Below are 15,731 nucleotides of genomic sequence, written 5' to 3' on the forward strand. Positions count from 1 at the left end.
TATTGTTGTTGTTAGCACCCAGGTTCTCACAACCATCCAAGTGTGGCCGCCTTCCGGGCTGAGCACATGTCCTCTCAGGCTTTTGCCATGCACTATCGGCTGTGCGGTGGTGAGGTTAGGAGGAGATAAGTTCACAAACGCGCTGCCTCAACCCGCAAGGCCAGAGTTGGATTCACAAACGCGTTTGAGACGTGGTGCTACAGGAGCACTGATAGTCTGAGCTGGTGCGACAGGAGGAGGAGGAATGAAGAGGCGCTGGGGAGAGCGGCTTAAAGCAGGAGCTGCAGGAAGTCTGTTCAGCGGATAGATGGAACAAGCGGAGCACGTCACACGCAGGTCAGCTGACGTAACCGTGACGATTGCGTGGGAGTAAATGTCAGAGAAGAGGGGAAAGAGATGGATCAGCTGGGCAGGAGATGTGGGCACGTGGAAAGGAACTGAGAGATGTTGAAGATCACAATAGCCTTCGTTACGAAGCGATACACACAAGTGTCGGAAGTCTATCGTTTCGCTGGTTAGTGATTCATGCAAGCTGAGAGTTGTGATTTTATCATTTGTAAATGTTCCCTTTTCCCTTCTATTTTCTCCAATATTTCAGGCATCCAATGAATCAGAGCGGTGAATCTCATTGCAGATTTTTACCTGATAGGCAATACACCTATCTTCTCACATTGTGTATTATATGTCTATCTGTACCGTCTACCCACTATGGGCCATTCCGCTTCTATCCCCATCGCAATTCACACTTCGTGGACTCGGGGCCACTCGTCTCTGTGCCAGCCTCCAAGCGGCGAGCATGCATCCTGCTGCGGTGCGGCCAAGCCCGTGGAGAGACGCTGCTATCCTGCCCCCCTACGTCAGGAATTGTGACTCTGTCAGCACCTATAAAACCAAGCCTGAAACACCCACTCATATTCGTTGGCTTGAGTGGACGTTACCTGTACTGAGTGTAATTATCACTTTTGTCTTTCATCATATAATTGTCTGCATTCTATCGAAAGCGCGTGTAGAGGTGTCATTATTGTCATCATCATCAGCTTTTACTGTATTTAGATTGGATGTCATCATTAGTTTTGAGTGTAGTTTAAAAGCGAGACATGTGCAGCGCCTTGAGATATTGGCACGGTTGGCTACGTACGGTGCGAAAGAACTTCAACATACATACGAAAGGCACTTCATGAAATAGAAATTACGATTATTATTATTACTACTTTAAACAGGCCAGAAGCAAAAATAAAAATAAAATAAACAAACCCTGTGACTTGCATGTGCCTATGAGAATGCTGTAAAGCTTTGCAGCGCTTAAACAATCGGATCGCCGCCGGGCGGCCTACCTGGGCCACGTGCAGCACGGCATGCACGCGCTCCTCGTAGGCGGCCATGTCGGTCTCGATTGCCTCGTGCTTCTTGGTCGCCGCCTCCACGGCCGCCAGGTCGCTCCCAAAGTTGTCCTGCAACGGCAGCTCTCCGTCGTCAGCGCGAGCGTCAGCACAAGGAGCGCACGCACGCGCGTACGCGCACACGCACGCGCGTACGCGCACACGCACGCTCGTACGCGCACACGCACGCTCGTACGCGCACACGCACGTGCGTACGCTCACACGCACGCTCAGGGCCACCGCAGCGGCGCTCGCCAAACGGAACGCGTGCGTCTTGGCCCGTGGCGTTGCAGAGAACCACCTTAACGGTCCTGGGAATCGCCTAGGTTGACTCAGCCTCAAATGAGTAGCTAGTGCGATGTGCAATAAACTTCGGCACTAGGGAGGTGAAGGCGGCCGGGCGTGGTGCTGGCCACCCACCCCCTCTCGTACGTCGTGCCGGCCTTCATAGGTGCTCGTTAAAAGCACTTGCCCCTACAGTATGTTAAGGCTATAGGAGGGCTCTTTGTTTTTGTCTTGTGCTCCTCTCTGCTGTTTAAATGGGAAAGCCGTCCATTGTTGTGCACTGTGAGCGACTCGGTGTCCTCCTTAGCCCAGTGTAGCAGTGAGCCCTGTGAGTAAGACACTGGCTCTCAGTGAGTGAGACGCTGGCTTTCACGGTGGCTCTCAGACTGGCTCGCGGTGAGTGAGACACCGACTCTCCCACCGGCTCTCGTGAGAGCACAGTGGAGCCCCTGTGAGTGAACGCGCCGCTCACCTGCAGCACAAGACACTGGTTCTCAGTGAGCCAGCTCTCGCGCATCGCCGCCTTGCGGTCGAAGCGGCGCGCCAGCTGCTCCAGCTTCTCCTGGCGGATGAGCTCCTCCCGCAGCGCCAGCTCGCGCTCGTGTTCCGCCTTCTCCAGCCGCTCCCACGCCTGCAAGCAGCGTGTGAGCACACATACAAGGTGCCCGTCTCAAGCGTGCGAGCACACATACAAGGTGCCCGTCTCAAGCGTGCGAGCACACATACAAGGTGTCCAACTCAAGCGTGCGAGCACACACACACAGGGCGCCTGACTCAAGCGCACGAGCACACACACAGACTTCAGCGTGCGAGCACACACACACAGAGCACCCGACTTGAGCACATGAGCACACACACAGGGCGCCTGACTTGAGCATGCTGTTCTAGCACATTTATTTTAACGGCGAGGGAGGTGTTTAGTTTGTTGTGCTTGCCCCCACGCCTCCGATTAGCACGGTTGGCTACGTACGGTGTGAAAGAAGTTCAACATACGTATAGCTGTGTATAGTGTAGGAACCCAAGAATCATGCCCTGATGAAGGCTGCATAGTTGCTGTTAATGAGCCCACAGCAGATACCTCCCTCGCCGATACCACAAGAGGTGGCATCATACTGGTAGGAACCTCCTGGTTACACCAGCACACAGGGGATTATTGTGTCCATCCGTCGTGCAGGGAGGGGCTGGGTGGGGAGGGAGCGGCTGGGTAGGGAGGGGCTGGGTGGGGAGGGAGCGGCTGGGTGGGGAGGGGCTGGGTGGGGAGGGGAGGGTGGGGAGGGGCTGGGTGGGGAGGGGAGGGTGGGGAGGGGCTGGGTGGGGAGGGTGGGGCTGGGTGGGGGGTGGGAGGGGTGGGGCTGGGTGGGGAGGGGCTGGTCACCCCGTGGTGCCCTTATAAAACTCAACGTTTAACCTACTCACGCCGGCTTGTGCCCGCCCTCACAGTCGGGCATATTTGTGGCATACACCACGCCGCCGTCGACCCTGGTCATTGACCGAGCAACCCAACGTTCCTACCAGCTCCCTCCGCAGGAATGTGTTTTAAGCGGTCCAAATTGCCTCATGTGGCCAACAACAGTGCGTTATGCAATAACCACCATTTTAAATGCGTGGGTTTATCAGGTAATCCATTCTAAATGGCCACGCAAATAAATCTGTGCTACCTTAAGGCGGCAACAGTTTCTGCCACGGCCCATGGACAAAGTGTGAGCAGCTGCAGACAAAACATGTTCAGCTCGAAGGAGACTGAAGCTTGTGGCTGGCAATTTCCTGCTTCTCTTGTGATTGCAAGCTTGTTTGACAAGCTGAAACGTGTTTCACTGATATGTTATCCGCCAGAGCTGGGAATGAGCCGAAGTAAATACAAACCCCCTTTTAAGCACTGCATTAGCGGAAGCCTGTGAGTGCGGGCGTACAAAATCAAAACACTTCACCATGGGCTGAATTAACGCCGCTGCCCTATGATGGGCACACGTAGAGTGCAAACATTTCAGACAAAGGCCCTTCCACTGCGAAGATTATCCCCTCTGAAGAAGGGCCAGGGGCCCAGGAAATTATCGGACAAATTTCAAAACCGTTTGTTTGGAAGGTTAAACAAATGACTTTGTGATGCCGAGTTGGCTGTGGTGCACGGCTAACAATAACGCAACACGTTCGGCAATAACACTGTGGCCTTAAAATAAAATTACATGAAAGGCAACTTTCGGGATATGGCCCTTCATCGTGGCATACAGAGAGCAGAGACACTGAGTGGATGATACGAGTAGAAGACTGCACAATTCTTTTGTAGGATCGGTGGCAGTGCCAGGAATATTTCGCAGTGTGGGTTTGCGTCGATGACCTGCGCACGTCCGCCGTTTGCGAGATCCGCTCTCAGCTTAGGACAGCAGAACGGAGTTGTCCATCAGCAGCCCCAGTGTGTGGAGCGTACGTTGAACTTCTGTAGCAACCGTACATATGTAATGCGGGCGTAAGCGACCTTCCGGAGGTGACGTCACGGGGGGTGGAGTCATGTGACGTGGGGGTAAGGTTCGGGGCTTTAAGCGGGTAAACCGGAAGGGGAAGGTAGTCGGGGTGTGAGCGGAAAAGAGTGAGGCCACGCGGGCAAGTGTGGAGAGGGGGGGCGCCGACGGCGATCGGGAGCCAACCCCGAAGATAAGAGGAAGCTGCGGAGCGGTGTGCAGCTGGGGAGGAGACAGCCAGGAGGGCTGCGTGTTAGAGGCAGCGGTGTGGCTGCCAGGAGGAGCTGCGGAGAGAGAGAGAGAGGGGGCTGCTTGTTAGAGGCAGCGGTGTGGCTGCCAGGAGGAGCTGCGGAGAGAGAGAGAGAGAGCAAGAAGCTGTGAGAGCTGCGGAGGGAGAAGAGCAGCAGAGAGTACAGCCAAGGGGGGCTGTGTGAGAGAAAGAGCAGCGGAGCTGCTGTTGTGGATCGGGCCGACATTGGAGTCAGCACCGTGGAGAAGCTACAGAGTAAAGACAGCCGTGTGGGTGTACAGCACGAACCGAATAATAAAGGACACTGAGCCAGACATCGTGGTCCAGTCGTTTATTACACTGGTGTCGGAAGTGCAACGGCATGTCGAAACAAGTGAGGAAGAAAGTTAATCCGGCGCCTGCATCGGCTTCTTCGTCCGACGACGACGAACTCCCTCCAACCGCGGATCCTGTTGGGGTGGTGGAGGAGAGCCCGGCTGAGGCGACCACGGGAACGGGAGTGGAGGATGTTGGCGCGGTGGCGGGTCCGTCGACATCATCAGACGCGGATCAACGATGGCAAGCGATGGCGGTACAACTGGAGGCACTTAAGGACGTCCTGGCGCATCTATGCCATCTCGTCGCGCCAGGGACGATGGATGATGCAAGTGGTGCTCCGCGGGCCGCCACGTTGCCTGTCCTGCCGCCGCCATTGCCCACGCGGCAAGAGGCCGCCATTTTGCGCGCTCCGTGGCGCCAAACCGCCATCTTGGCCACGCCGCGGGCCGACGCCATTTTGAATTTGCCATCACAACCACCACCATTGGAAGACGACGGGAAGAGGAGTCGGAGTCGCCACCTTACAACAGTTAAAGAATTTTCCGTCGGTGGGGACTGGAGCGCGTTCGCCTGCCGCTTCTTGGCGGCGGTACGCACAGCAAGATGGACCGATGCGGAGGCTTTGGAGGTGTTGCCGACTCTCCTGGACGACGAATCTGTCCGATTCTTCCGTTCCATAGCGACCGATAAGAAGGCAACTTTACGTGGTGTTTTTCAAGAAATGGCGATGCTTATGAGCCACCAGATGATGCGCATCGGCGATTCGCTCAACGACAACGAGCACCAGAGGAGTCGCCCGTGGCGTTCAGGGGTGCGGTGCTGGAGCTGGCCATGGCAGCTTATCCTGAGACGCCACAGGACCTGCTTGAGCCTCTCATATTAGGGAAAATGTTGGAGCTGTCTCGGGATCTAGGGATCCCCATGCCTGTGTGTGGGCATGAGAAGCTAACTTCCCGGATGGCTGCTAAGTGTCTCGATGCGCAATTCAACCTCCGTCGCTGGAAACAAGTGACGGCGTGGACGGGGGGGCCCGTCAAAGATGGGGATGCGCTGGGATGGAACCCTGCGCAGGCCGTCTATGTTCCGGATGACCGGGGCCCTCAACAACTGACGGCCGCCTCCGCTCCATGGACGGGACGCGGCGGGCCGAGACCGCGCGCGGTGCTACCAGAACGGGGCCGTCAGGAGGCGAGGCCTGCGCTTCGGCGCAACGAGGCCGAATGTTTCCGCTGCGGGCGTAGGGGCCACTACGCCAGAGACTGCTGGGCCCGCTTCCCGGCTCCGCCGCAGCAGGAGGCCTCGGCACCGGTCAAGTCGGCTAAAGATCCTCCGAAACAGGCATGTCGGCACGCACCAGACACTCGGCAAGGCTTTCCACCTCACCCACCACCTGTGTTGCGCGATCCTATTGTTGTTGTTAAAGAAAGGCCATCGACGGGGCCTTGTCATTCAGTTACGCAGTGGCGCAAATTGGCACGGAGAGTTGTCGCGGCCGCTACGGGTTCGTCCACTGTACCGGGGTCCATACAAGGTGTGGACGTGCGCATTTTGGTCGACTCGGGGGCGTCTGCGACTATTATATCGGATGTCATTTTCCATCTGTTGGGCATTCCGTCGGGGGCTGTGCGTCCGGTTTATGGGTCGTGCGTCGCTGCGAACGGGGGTAGCATGGGCATCGTGGGTCAGGTGGATGCTAAGATATCTATTGGGGATGTGTCGGCCTCGGGTGTTGTGTTGATATCGAGATCTTTGGCGGTTCCTTGTTTGTTAGGCACCGATTTTTTGGCTAAGATGCCCATTTTGATCAAAATCAATGAGAATTGTATTGAACTGCCGGGGGGCCGTCAAATCTCGTTTCTGCCGTCGCCCTGGGGGCGACCTGCTTCGGCCGTACAAGTGCAGGCGCTGTCCGTCGCATCTGTGGACATCCCACCTGGTACACAGATGCTTATACCCTTGCGGTATCGGAAGCCCCTGCCTGATCGGCTAGGAGCAGTAGGGGTCTTGTTGTCACCGTCCGCCACGATAACAACCGGGTTGGCGTTAGTGGGGGCACAGACCATCGTCCGGCCGGATCAATTACCGTTTTTACAGGTGCTTAATGCGGGGGGAGAAAACGTCCGTGTCCCGGCCGGTACGGTTGTGGCACATGCCACTACGGCGTTTGCGACCCATGATTGTCCACATAGCCGGGGAGTTGTTGCTGGGGTTTCCGAGCCAAGGAGTTCGGATGATCGTTGGGTTGCTCAATTATGTGACGAAAATTCTTCCCTGTCCATGGAGCAACGTGGTGCGCTGCGTAAATTGTTGTTGACATATTCCGATGTGTTCAGCTCCGATGATTTGGATTTGGGCCGCACTTCCTTGCTTTACCATCACATTGAGACGGGCGATGCTGCCCCTATTCGATTAAATTCGCATCGGATGAGTCCTGCGGAGCGAGAACACGTACGGGGGGCAGTGGAAGACATGTTGGCTGCGGACATTATATCGCCATCTAACAGCCCATGGGGCGCTCCAGTCGTCTTGGTTAAGAAGAAGGATGGCAAATTGCGATTTTGTGTTGATTTCCGCAAATTGAATAAGATATCGGTGGCAGATGCGTACCCTCTGCCGCGTATGGATGACTCCCTCGACGCATTGTCGGGGGCTAAGTTCTTTTCCACACTGGACCTCTCTTCGGGATTTTGGCAGCTTCCCCTTGACGAGTCCTCACGGGAGAAAACCGCATTCCGTACGCCTCAGGGGTTATTTCAATTCAACTGTCTCCCGATGGGATTGAATGCGGCCCCTGCTACATTTCAAAGATTGATGGAGCTCGTTTTGACGGGGTTGCAGTGGGAGACATGTCTTATATATTTGGACGATATCATTGTCTTCAGCCGCACATTCGATGAACATTTGACGCGGCTGGAGACAGTGTTTACGAGGATGCGTTCTGCCAAATTGAAATTCAAACCAAAGAAATGTCACCTACTGCAACGGTCCGTCCGCTATTTGGGGCACATTGTGAGCGCTGAGGGAGTGTCCACGGATCCGGAAAAGACGGCGTGCGTCCGGGATTGGCCGACTCCGGCCACCGTGGGGGATGTTCGGCGGTTTTTGGGATTTGCCTCGTATTACCGAAGATTCGTGCCGGGTTTTGCGACGATTGCGAGGCCTTTGCATCTCCTTACGGGTAAAGGACGGAAGTTTGTTTGGGGACAGCCGGAGGAGGCGGCCTTTCGGAGTCTGCGTGATCTATTGGCCACGGCCCCAACATTGGATTATCCCGATTTCGATCACCCATTCATTCTTGATACGGACGCGAGTGACACAGGTATTGGGGCGGTGTTATCACAGTCTAAAGGGGGTGTAGAGCGTGTCGTGGCGTATGGTAGCCGAGTCTTGTCTCCTGCGGAAACCCGCTACTGTGTCACTCGCAGAGAACTATTGGCGGTTGTTTTTTTCCTACGGCAATTTCGACCATACCTCTACGGTCGTTCTTTTATTGTGCGTACGGATCATGCGGCCTTGCAATATGCCCTTAAAATTGACCAGCCATCCGGACAGTTGGCACGTTGGTTGGACACGCTACAGGAATTTTCCTTCCAAATTCAACATCGGAAGGGTGTGCGCCATGCGAACGCTGACGCACTTTCCAGATTACCGCGGCGCGGCCCTTGTAAATGTAAGTCGGGGACGCATAGGTGTTCGCCGATTCCAAACCCCCCTCAGCCGCTCACGCTGGCCGTCGAGAAGTCGGACACTCCGATGGAACCGGGACCGGCTGACGGGGTTTTGAATCTGCCGCGGTCTGTCTGGATCCGGGAACAGATGATGGATGAGTCATTGGTGTCCTTGCGGAAGCGGTCTGCTAAGGACAATGGGAGTCCGAGTACGGCTGTGGGGCCGCAAACCGCTCTCCGAGATGGTCTGCTTATGTGGCGGGAGGGGTTCCAGGAACGTTGGCGCCTGGTGGTACCAACGTCCTTGCGGTTCGAGTTGATTAGAACCCTCCATTGTGACACTCTCTTACATTTAGGGGTGCAGAAGACCTTGTTGACGTTGCAACGTCATTATTTTTGGCACGGCATGGCGACAGATGTCGTAGGGCACGTGCGCGCGTGCCCTGCGTGTGCACAACGTAAGCCACCGAAACATCCTTACGTGCCGCCTCTCCAGTCGATTCAGGTGTCTCGAGTCAATGAATTGGTGGCACTGGACATATTGGGACCTTTTCCACCATCGGCGAGGGGTAATAAATATTTGCTGGTAGGGGTTGAGTACCTCTCCCGTTGGCCGATGGCCTGGCCGTTGCCCGATCAGTCGGCCGCGGCCATTACCGACGCCTTTTTGTTTGGGTATATTATGGATAAGGGGGCGCCTGAGAGACTCCTCACGGACCAGGGCAGGAATTTCTCTTCTAAATTATTGGCGGAAGTGTGCGCGGGCCTTGGGACTAAGAAAGTACGGACATCCCCATACCATCCGCAGACGGATGGTATGGTTGAACGGCTGAACAGGACATTGTCTGCCATGCTTTGCCATACCGTGAGTGAACAACAATCAGATTGGGATCTGCACATCCCCGGGGTGCTTTCGGCGTACAGGATGACGCCTCATGCGGCTACAGGATATTCGCCGTTTTACCTTATGTATGGTCGGGAAAACGTGCCGCCGGTGGATGTGCAATTGGGAACTGGGGTGAAGGGACCTCGGAAACCACTTCCTGAATACATCCAGGACACGGTTCGCCGAGTCACGGAGGCGCGGGAGAATGCCCGCGTGGCTACGGCCAAAGCCCAGGCCCGGAACGAGCGATATGCGCGACGGTCTGAGGGGGAGTGCCCTTGGAAGGTTGGGGACCTAGCCTGGCTTCATTGTCCACAGGTACGTCCGGGGACCTCGCCGAAATTGCACAAACCCTGGCATGGTCCCGTACGCCTCATTGCGGTTCCCAACCCACAGACGGCACGCGTCCAGATTGGGTCTCGTCGCTGGGTTGTGCATACGTCGCGCTTGAAACCATATGTTGCTCCCTTACATGATGCGTCATCCCCCAATATTGCCTTGCCGGGGTCTGTTGCTGCTGACTCTCCCCTGCCTGCGTCCATTGATCTCGCTAGAGCGCCTGTCGTACCTGTTCCAGACAGGCCGGCCGTGACATTACGGGGGACGAGGGGCCCTGCTCGGAGGACGCCTGCCAGGTCTGCGGGACCTTCGAGCCCTGCAGCCCTTCCGACCCAGCTGCGGGCACGGTCACAGGACAAGCCCAAGACTAACTCTTTAGAGACACGGGACGGCAGTGGACTTCCAGCTGCGACAGGGGGATTACCCCCTGTCGTTCCTCGACTTTCATCGCGTTCCCGTTCTGCGAGTGGGCCGCCGACCGTCCGGGACGGGCCGGCGACCCGCACACGTTCCAAATCGCTTACGTTTCGTTGATTGTTGCTGTCTTGTTATTTTTTTCTTACAGTTGTATTTATTGCATGCTTTTGTACGATCGTTGATGTTGATTGCGTTGTTGTTGTTCTTGCTGTTACATTATATGCTTAGTGTCCTTTAGGGGGGGAAGCTCGGTTCGCCGCATTACGATTTGCTATTGGTCAGCCGAGGTCGGCTGGGATTTTTTTACGGGGGAGGGTGGTGTAATGCGGGCGTAAGCGACCTTCCGGAGGTGACGTCACGGGGGGTGGAGTCATGTGACGTGGGGGTAAGGTTCGGGGCTTTAAGCGGGTAAACCGGAAGGGGAAGGTAGTCGGGGTGTGAGCGGAAAAGAGTGAGGCCACGCGGGCAAGTGTGGAGAGGGGGGGCGCCGACGGCGATCGGGAGCCAACCCCGAAGATAAGAGGAAGCTGCGGAGCGGTGTGCAGCTGGGGAGGAGACAGCCAGGAGGGCTGCGTGTTAGAGGCAGCGGTGTGGCTGCCAGGAGGAGCTGCGGAGAGAGAGAGAGAGGGGGCTGCTTGTTAGAGGCAGCGGTGTGGCTGCCAGGAGGAGCTGCGGAGAGAGAGAGAGAGAGCAAGAAGCTGTGAGAGCTGCGGAGGGAGAAGAGCAGCAGAGAGTACAGCCAAGGGGGGCTGTGTGAGAGAAACAGCAGCGGAGCTGCTGTTGTGGATCGGGCCGACATTGGAGTCAGCACCGTGGAGAAGCTACAGAGTAAAGACAGCCGTGTGGGTGTACAGCACGAACCGAATAATAAAGGACACTGAGCCAGACATCGTGGTCCAGTCGTTTATTACACATAGCCAACCGCGCTCATCGGTCCAGGACAGTCACCAACTAAAGTACGCGCAGCCGTGACGAGCGGCGCTTTTAAGATCGGTCTAAAAGCCGGACCTCTCGTTTTCTGTTGAGTTCAATTATTCTCTGTGCCATCCACACCTCCGTCTCAGCTTGTTGCTGAACACGGCCGCACATTACAAATCTTGGACTGATGGATTGTCGTTGATGCTGTGTGGGGAAATCCAGACAGGTGTTGGCTTGACTCGTAAACTACATTGACATCGGTGAAAAAGGGCTCGGTAGCTCACCGGATTCCTCGTGTGCAAATACATATTCTGACTCTGTAAAAGCGAACGGTGTATATTACCATCAGAACTCCACGTGCACTACGCTCGCTCACCTTGTTGATCTCGGAGATGAGCTTGCCCTCTCCCGGCAGGAAAACCTTCTGGTTGTTGGCACGCATCCTGCTCTGGATGGTGAACAGCAGCACTTCCAGGTTTCCCTTCTCTGTAAACCTGGACGACGGCACGGGGGAGACACACGGTGATGGAAGGAAGCCGTGCCCTGTCTGTGACCGTGAGGGTGCCACGGTGGCGAGATGTTAACTACCTCGCCTGGTTCACAGGAGGTCGTGGGTTCGATCTTGATCCTGACAACTGTATATTTGGAGTCTGCATGTTCTCCCCGTGGTCGTGTGGATTTTTTTCCGGGCCCTCCAGTTTTTCCCCACCACATTTAAAATCAACACGCGTTTAGAGTATTTGGCTGCTAATAAATCTGCACACGACAAGCTATCATTTGTGGTCTGCGTAATTTACGGTCATTATAATTCAAAGTTCATCCTTTCAAAAGAAATCTCAACAAGATAAGTCATGCCGCTAGCTTTCAAGAGCTAAACATTTCACCCAGGGCCACCCACAGGTTCCAGAGGTTTCCTGGATTCAAATCCAGACGGGTGGCAGCCCCAGACGTAGCCAATCGTGCTAATCGGATAGCGCCGTGGTCATTACAGTATCACGTGTGTGTGCGAGCGCGTCCGCGTGCTCCCGTGCGAGTGCCGCTGCCAATGCTGCTGCCGTACTTGGCCGGCTTCTCCACGGTGCGGTAGGAGCTGAACGCCTGCAGCTGCTGCTGCACGCCCGTCAGAGAGTTGGCGAAGGTGCGGTTGTTGAGGATGGCGATGGTCTGCTCGATCCAGTCGAGGAGATCCGAGGCCAGGCTGTCGTACTTCTCGATCATCTGGTCGGTCTCCATGGCGCTCTCCAGCACCTGGAAAGTGTTCAAACAAAGAAACGCCGCCGTCACGCGAGAGAGGAGCCGCCGCGCAACGTGATGCTCCCCCTGCCGAAGACGAGCAACGTCTCAATTAGGAGCAGTGAGAGACTGTGGCGCACCATCGTCTCCGGCCGCGAAGTTGCGTCAGGGCGTGCCACGGGCGGTTGTTGCCCTGCACGTGCTGGAGGAGGAGGAGAATGAGGCTGTCACATGGCTCTGTGGCTACGTGGGGCTGACGTCCACTCACAGTGTATATAACATTGACAAGTATATTAAAATATTCATATAGTTATTTTTCTTGCATATTTGGCGATCTAACTATACGACGGTCACGTGGAAAAGCATTCAAAGTTGTTTAACTGCATAAAGTTATTCGTAGACATACAATCGACCGTCATAAACATACAAAAGCGGAGTTAGCATCGTACTTTATGAAAGAGCCTGTTTAAAACAGATAACAGTCATTGGGTGATATTACAATTTTCTTGGCAAATTTCCTTGAAAGATTGTGATAAGAATAGCCTGATATCGATGCATACTTTGGATGGCCTATGCCAGGGGTCGGCAACCTACGGCTCCGGAGCCGCATGCGGCTCTTTACGGGCTGCTTCTTGACGATATGTACGTATGTACAGTATGTACTCAGATGCATTGCGGCTCTTGAAATACTGAATTTTGTACCGAATTGGAAAGAAATGGCTCTTCTTGTTATTTTGGTTGCCGACCCCTGGCCTATGCTATCATTAGAACCGCGTGTTTTCGCTGCAACCAGCGGTAGCAAATCCGTCGTGTCCTGGGACATTTCTAATTTTCAGTTTTTTTTTTCTAAAACTGCGATGGATTTCCGCTGGTTGACGAATGGCGCCGGACCCCTGATGCTGCATTCTCACTCACGGCGGTGCGCAGAGTGGAACTGTTGATTATCTCAGCTCCTCAATGCATCCGCTGTGTCTTCTTCGTGCCACACGTTTATTGGATCATCATAGAACTCGTACATTGAATACTTCAACACACCCGTGATATGGCAAGTGTACGTGAATGTTAAGGTTCGTTGTGTACAATATAGTACCGTGTATCGAGTGCAAAACAATTTCCCGGTAATCGAGTTTATTCTGCCCTGCTGTATATGCATTCACGATCATTCACGTGCATTTGATTTAAATATTTTTTTGTTCCAAAATAGTGGATACAATAGGATGGTTTTTTTCATTATCATCAGCCATGACCTATCCACTGCTGGATGAAGATCACTCCAACTGCCACCACCCCTCGTGGTCCTGTGATTCAACAAGTCACCTAGCGCCTGCAATGAATCCACGTTTACACACAGATTGTTAACACGTATCAGCACCTTCTCAATATTCCCCCTGCAAATCGGCCTGATGTAACGCTCGAAGGTTTGCTGCTCGCGCAATCCCACGCAATCCCACGCAATCCCATGCAATCCCATGCAATCCCATGCAATCCCATGCAATTGCATGCAACCCCAAAAGAACCAGTACCGCAGCGTAGCGAGCGTGTGCACGTGCCGGACACATGCACACCAGGGTGCCGATGCGCGTGCTTGGTAACGGAGGAATGTTTTTGAGGTGCATCAGGGAGTAGTCCGAGTGAGTCCCAGTGCACGGAGCATGATTAACCAACCCAGGAGAGCGGCTATCGTTTCCGCTCGATCTGCACCCAAGCTCGACTTAATGAAGAAAACAATAAAGTTCGCCACATTCGTCAGTAACGCCGAGTGGCTTTAAAAAGAAACGATATAAAATAGACGACATTTCGGGCAAGGGCCCAGCTTCGTAGCACACAGGCCAGAGCGATGGAGTGGATAATACGAGTTGTCGACTGCAATCTTTACACCATGGGTGGGGCCCGATGAGAATGGCATTTTCCAAAAAAACGTCTGATGACGAGTAGGCCTATGGGTAGTTACACCACAAGCAAAACTATTTGGGCAAGAGACAAAAACCTTCTCATAAAAAAACCCACTCGTCACAACAGCAACAACAACAAAATAATTACGATAAACAGGCTCCTTTGCCTCTGCAGAGAAGCTGAATTTAAAGACACGCGCTATTGCCCGCTGTGCCCGCCGAGTCGGGCTGCACGGGTTGGCACCGTCGGTCACGCGCAAAGCTCAGCGGGGCACACCTTGCCAATGCGCTTGCCCTCCACGGCCAGCGCCTTCATCTTGGAGAAGTAGTGGTAGTAGGTGACCACGTAGGTGATGACCGACTTCTCGTCCGGGTGCTCCACCGCAATGTCTGCGCGCCACGCGCAGAGAGATGGCACGGAACGCACCGCGGCTCACACAGGGTTGTACACAGCAGGGATACAAAGATACTGAGACCCACCCCCACCCCCCCGTGTAGCCTTAACAGACTGTTGGGGCAAATGCTGTTAAGCGAGCAGCACCTATGAAGGCTGTCAATGGCACTGGAAGGGGTGGGTGGCCACCAGGGCAGGGGCTGTGGGACGGGGCAGGGGCTGTGGGATGGGGCAGGGGGAGTGGGACGGGGCAGGGGGAGTGGGACGGGGCAGGGGCTGTGGGACGGGGCAGGGGGAGTGGGACGGGGCAGGGGGAGTGGGACGGGGCAGGGGGAGTGGGACGGGGGAGGGGCTGTGGGACGGGGCAGGGGCTGTGGGACGGGGCAGGGGGAGTGGGACAGGGCAGGGGGAGTGGGACGGGGCAGGGGGAGTGGGACAGGGCAGGGGGTGTGGGACAGGGCAGGGGGAGTGGGACAGGGCAGGGGGTGTGGGACGGGGCAGGGGGAGTGGGACGGGGCAGGGGCTGTGGGACGGGGCAGGGGGAGTGGGACAGGGCAGGGGCTGTGGGACGGGGCAGGGGGAGTGGGACAGGGCAGGGGCTGTGGGACGGGGCAGGGGGTGTGGGACAGGGCAGGGGGAGTGGGACGGGGCAGGGGGAGTGGGACAGGGCAGGGGGGGTGGGACGGGGCAGGGTGAGTGGGACGGGGCAGGGGGCGTGGGACAGGGCAGGGGGCGTGGGACAGGGCAGGGGGCGTGGGACAGGGCAGGGGAGTGGGACGGGGCAGGGGGTGTGGGACGGGGCAGGGGGAGTGGGACAGGGCAGGGGGAGTGGGACGGGGCAGGGGCTGTGGGACGGGGCAGGGGGTGTGGGACGGGGCAGGGGGAGTGGGACAGGGCAGGGGGAGTGGGACGGGGCAGGGGCTGTGGGACGGGGCAGGGGGAGTGGGACAGGGCAGGGGGAGTGGGACAGGGCAGGGGGTGTGGGACAGGGCAGGGGGTGTGGGACAGGGCAGGGGGAGTGGGACAGGGCAGGGGGAGTGGGACGGGGCAGGGGGAGTGGGACAGGGCAGGGGCTGTGGGACGGGGCAGGCGGAGTGGGACAGGGCAGGGGCTGTGGGACGGGGCAGGGGGTGTGGGACAGGGCAGGGGGAGTGGGACGGGGCAGGGGGAGTGGGACAGGGCAAGGGGAGTGGGACAGGGCAGGGGGTGTGGGACAGGGCAGGGGGAGTGAGACAGGGCAGGGGGCGTGGGACAGGGCAGGGGGGTGGGACGGGGCAGGGGGAGTGGGACAGGGCA

At 56.3% G+C, this 15,731-nt stretch overlaps 1 protein-coding gene across 2 annotated transcripts in view; it reads right to left on the reverse strand.

Annotated features, from left to right (window-relative positions):
- LOC144727219 (spectrin beta chain, non-erythrocytic 1-like) overlaps window positions 1-15,731 on the reverse strand; it is a 166,128-nt gene that overhangs the window by 41,285 nt on the left and 109,112 nt on the right. For both annotated transcript variants that reach the window (XM_078605894.1, XM_078605895.1), the window contains 5 exons: window positions 14,319-14,431; window positions 11,977-12,164; window positions 11,293-11,410; window positions 2,137-2,295; window positions 1,335-1,451 (listed from right to left, as the gene is read on the reverse strand). In XM_078605894.1, the coding sequence (XP_078462020.1) occupies window positions 1,335-1,451; window positions 2,137-2,295; window positions 11,293-11,410; window positions 11,977-12,164; window positions 14,319-14,431 (695 nt within the window). The remainder of the gene's footprint in view (window positions 1-1,334; window positions 1,452-2,136; window positions 2,296-11,292; window positions 11,411-11,976; window positions 12,165-14,318; window positions 14,432-15,731) is intronic.

The sequence above is a fragment of the Lampetra planeri genome, chromosome 25 (assembly GCF_965212315.1).
Source record: "Lampetra planeri chromosome 25, kcLamPlan1.2.h2, whole genome shotgun sequence".
Lineage (NCBI taxonomy): Eukaryota > Metazoa > Chordata > Hyperoartia > Petromyzontiformes > Petromyzontidae > Lampetra > Lampetra planeri.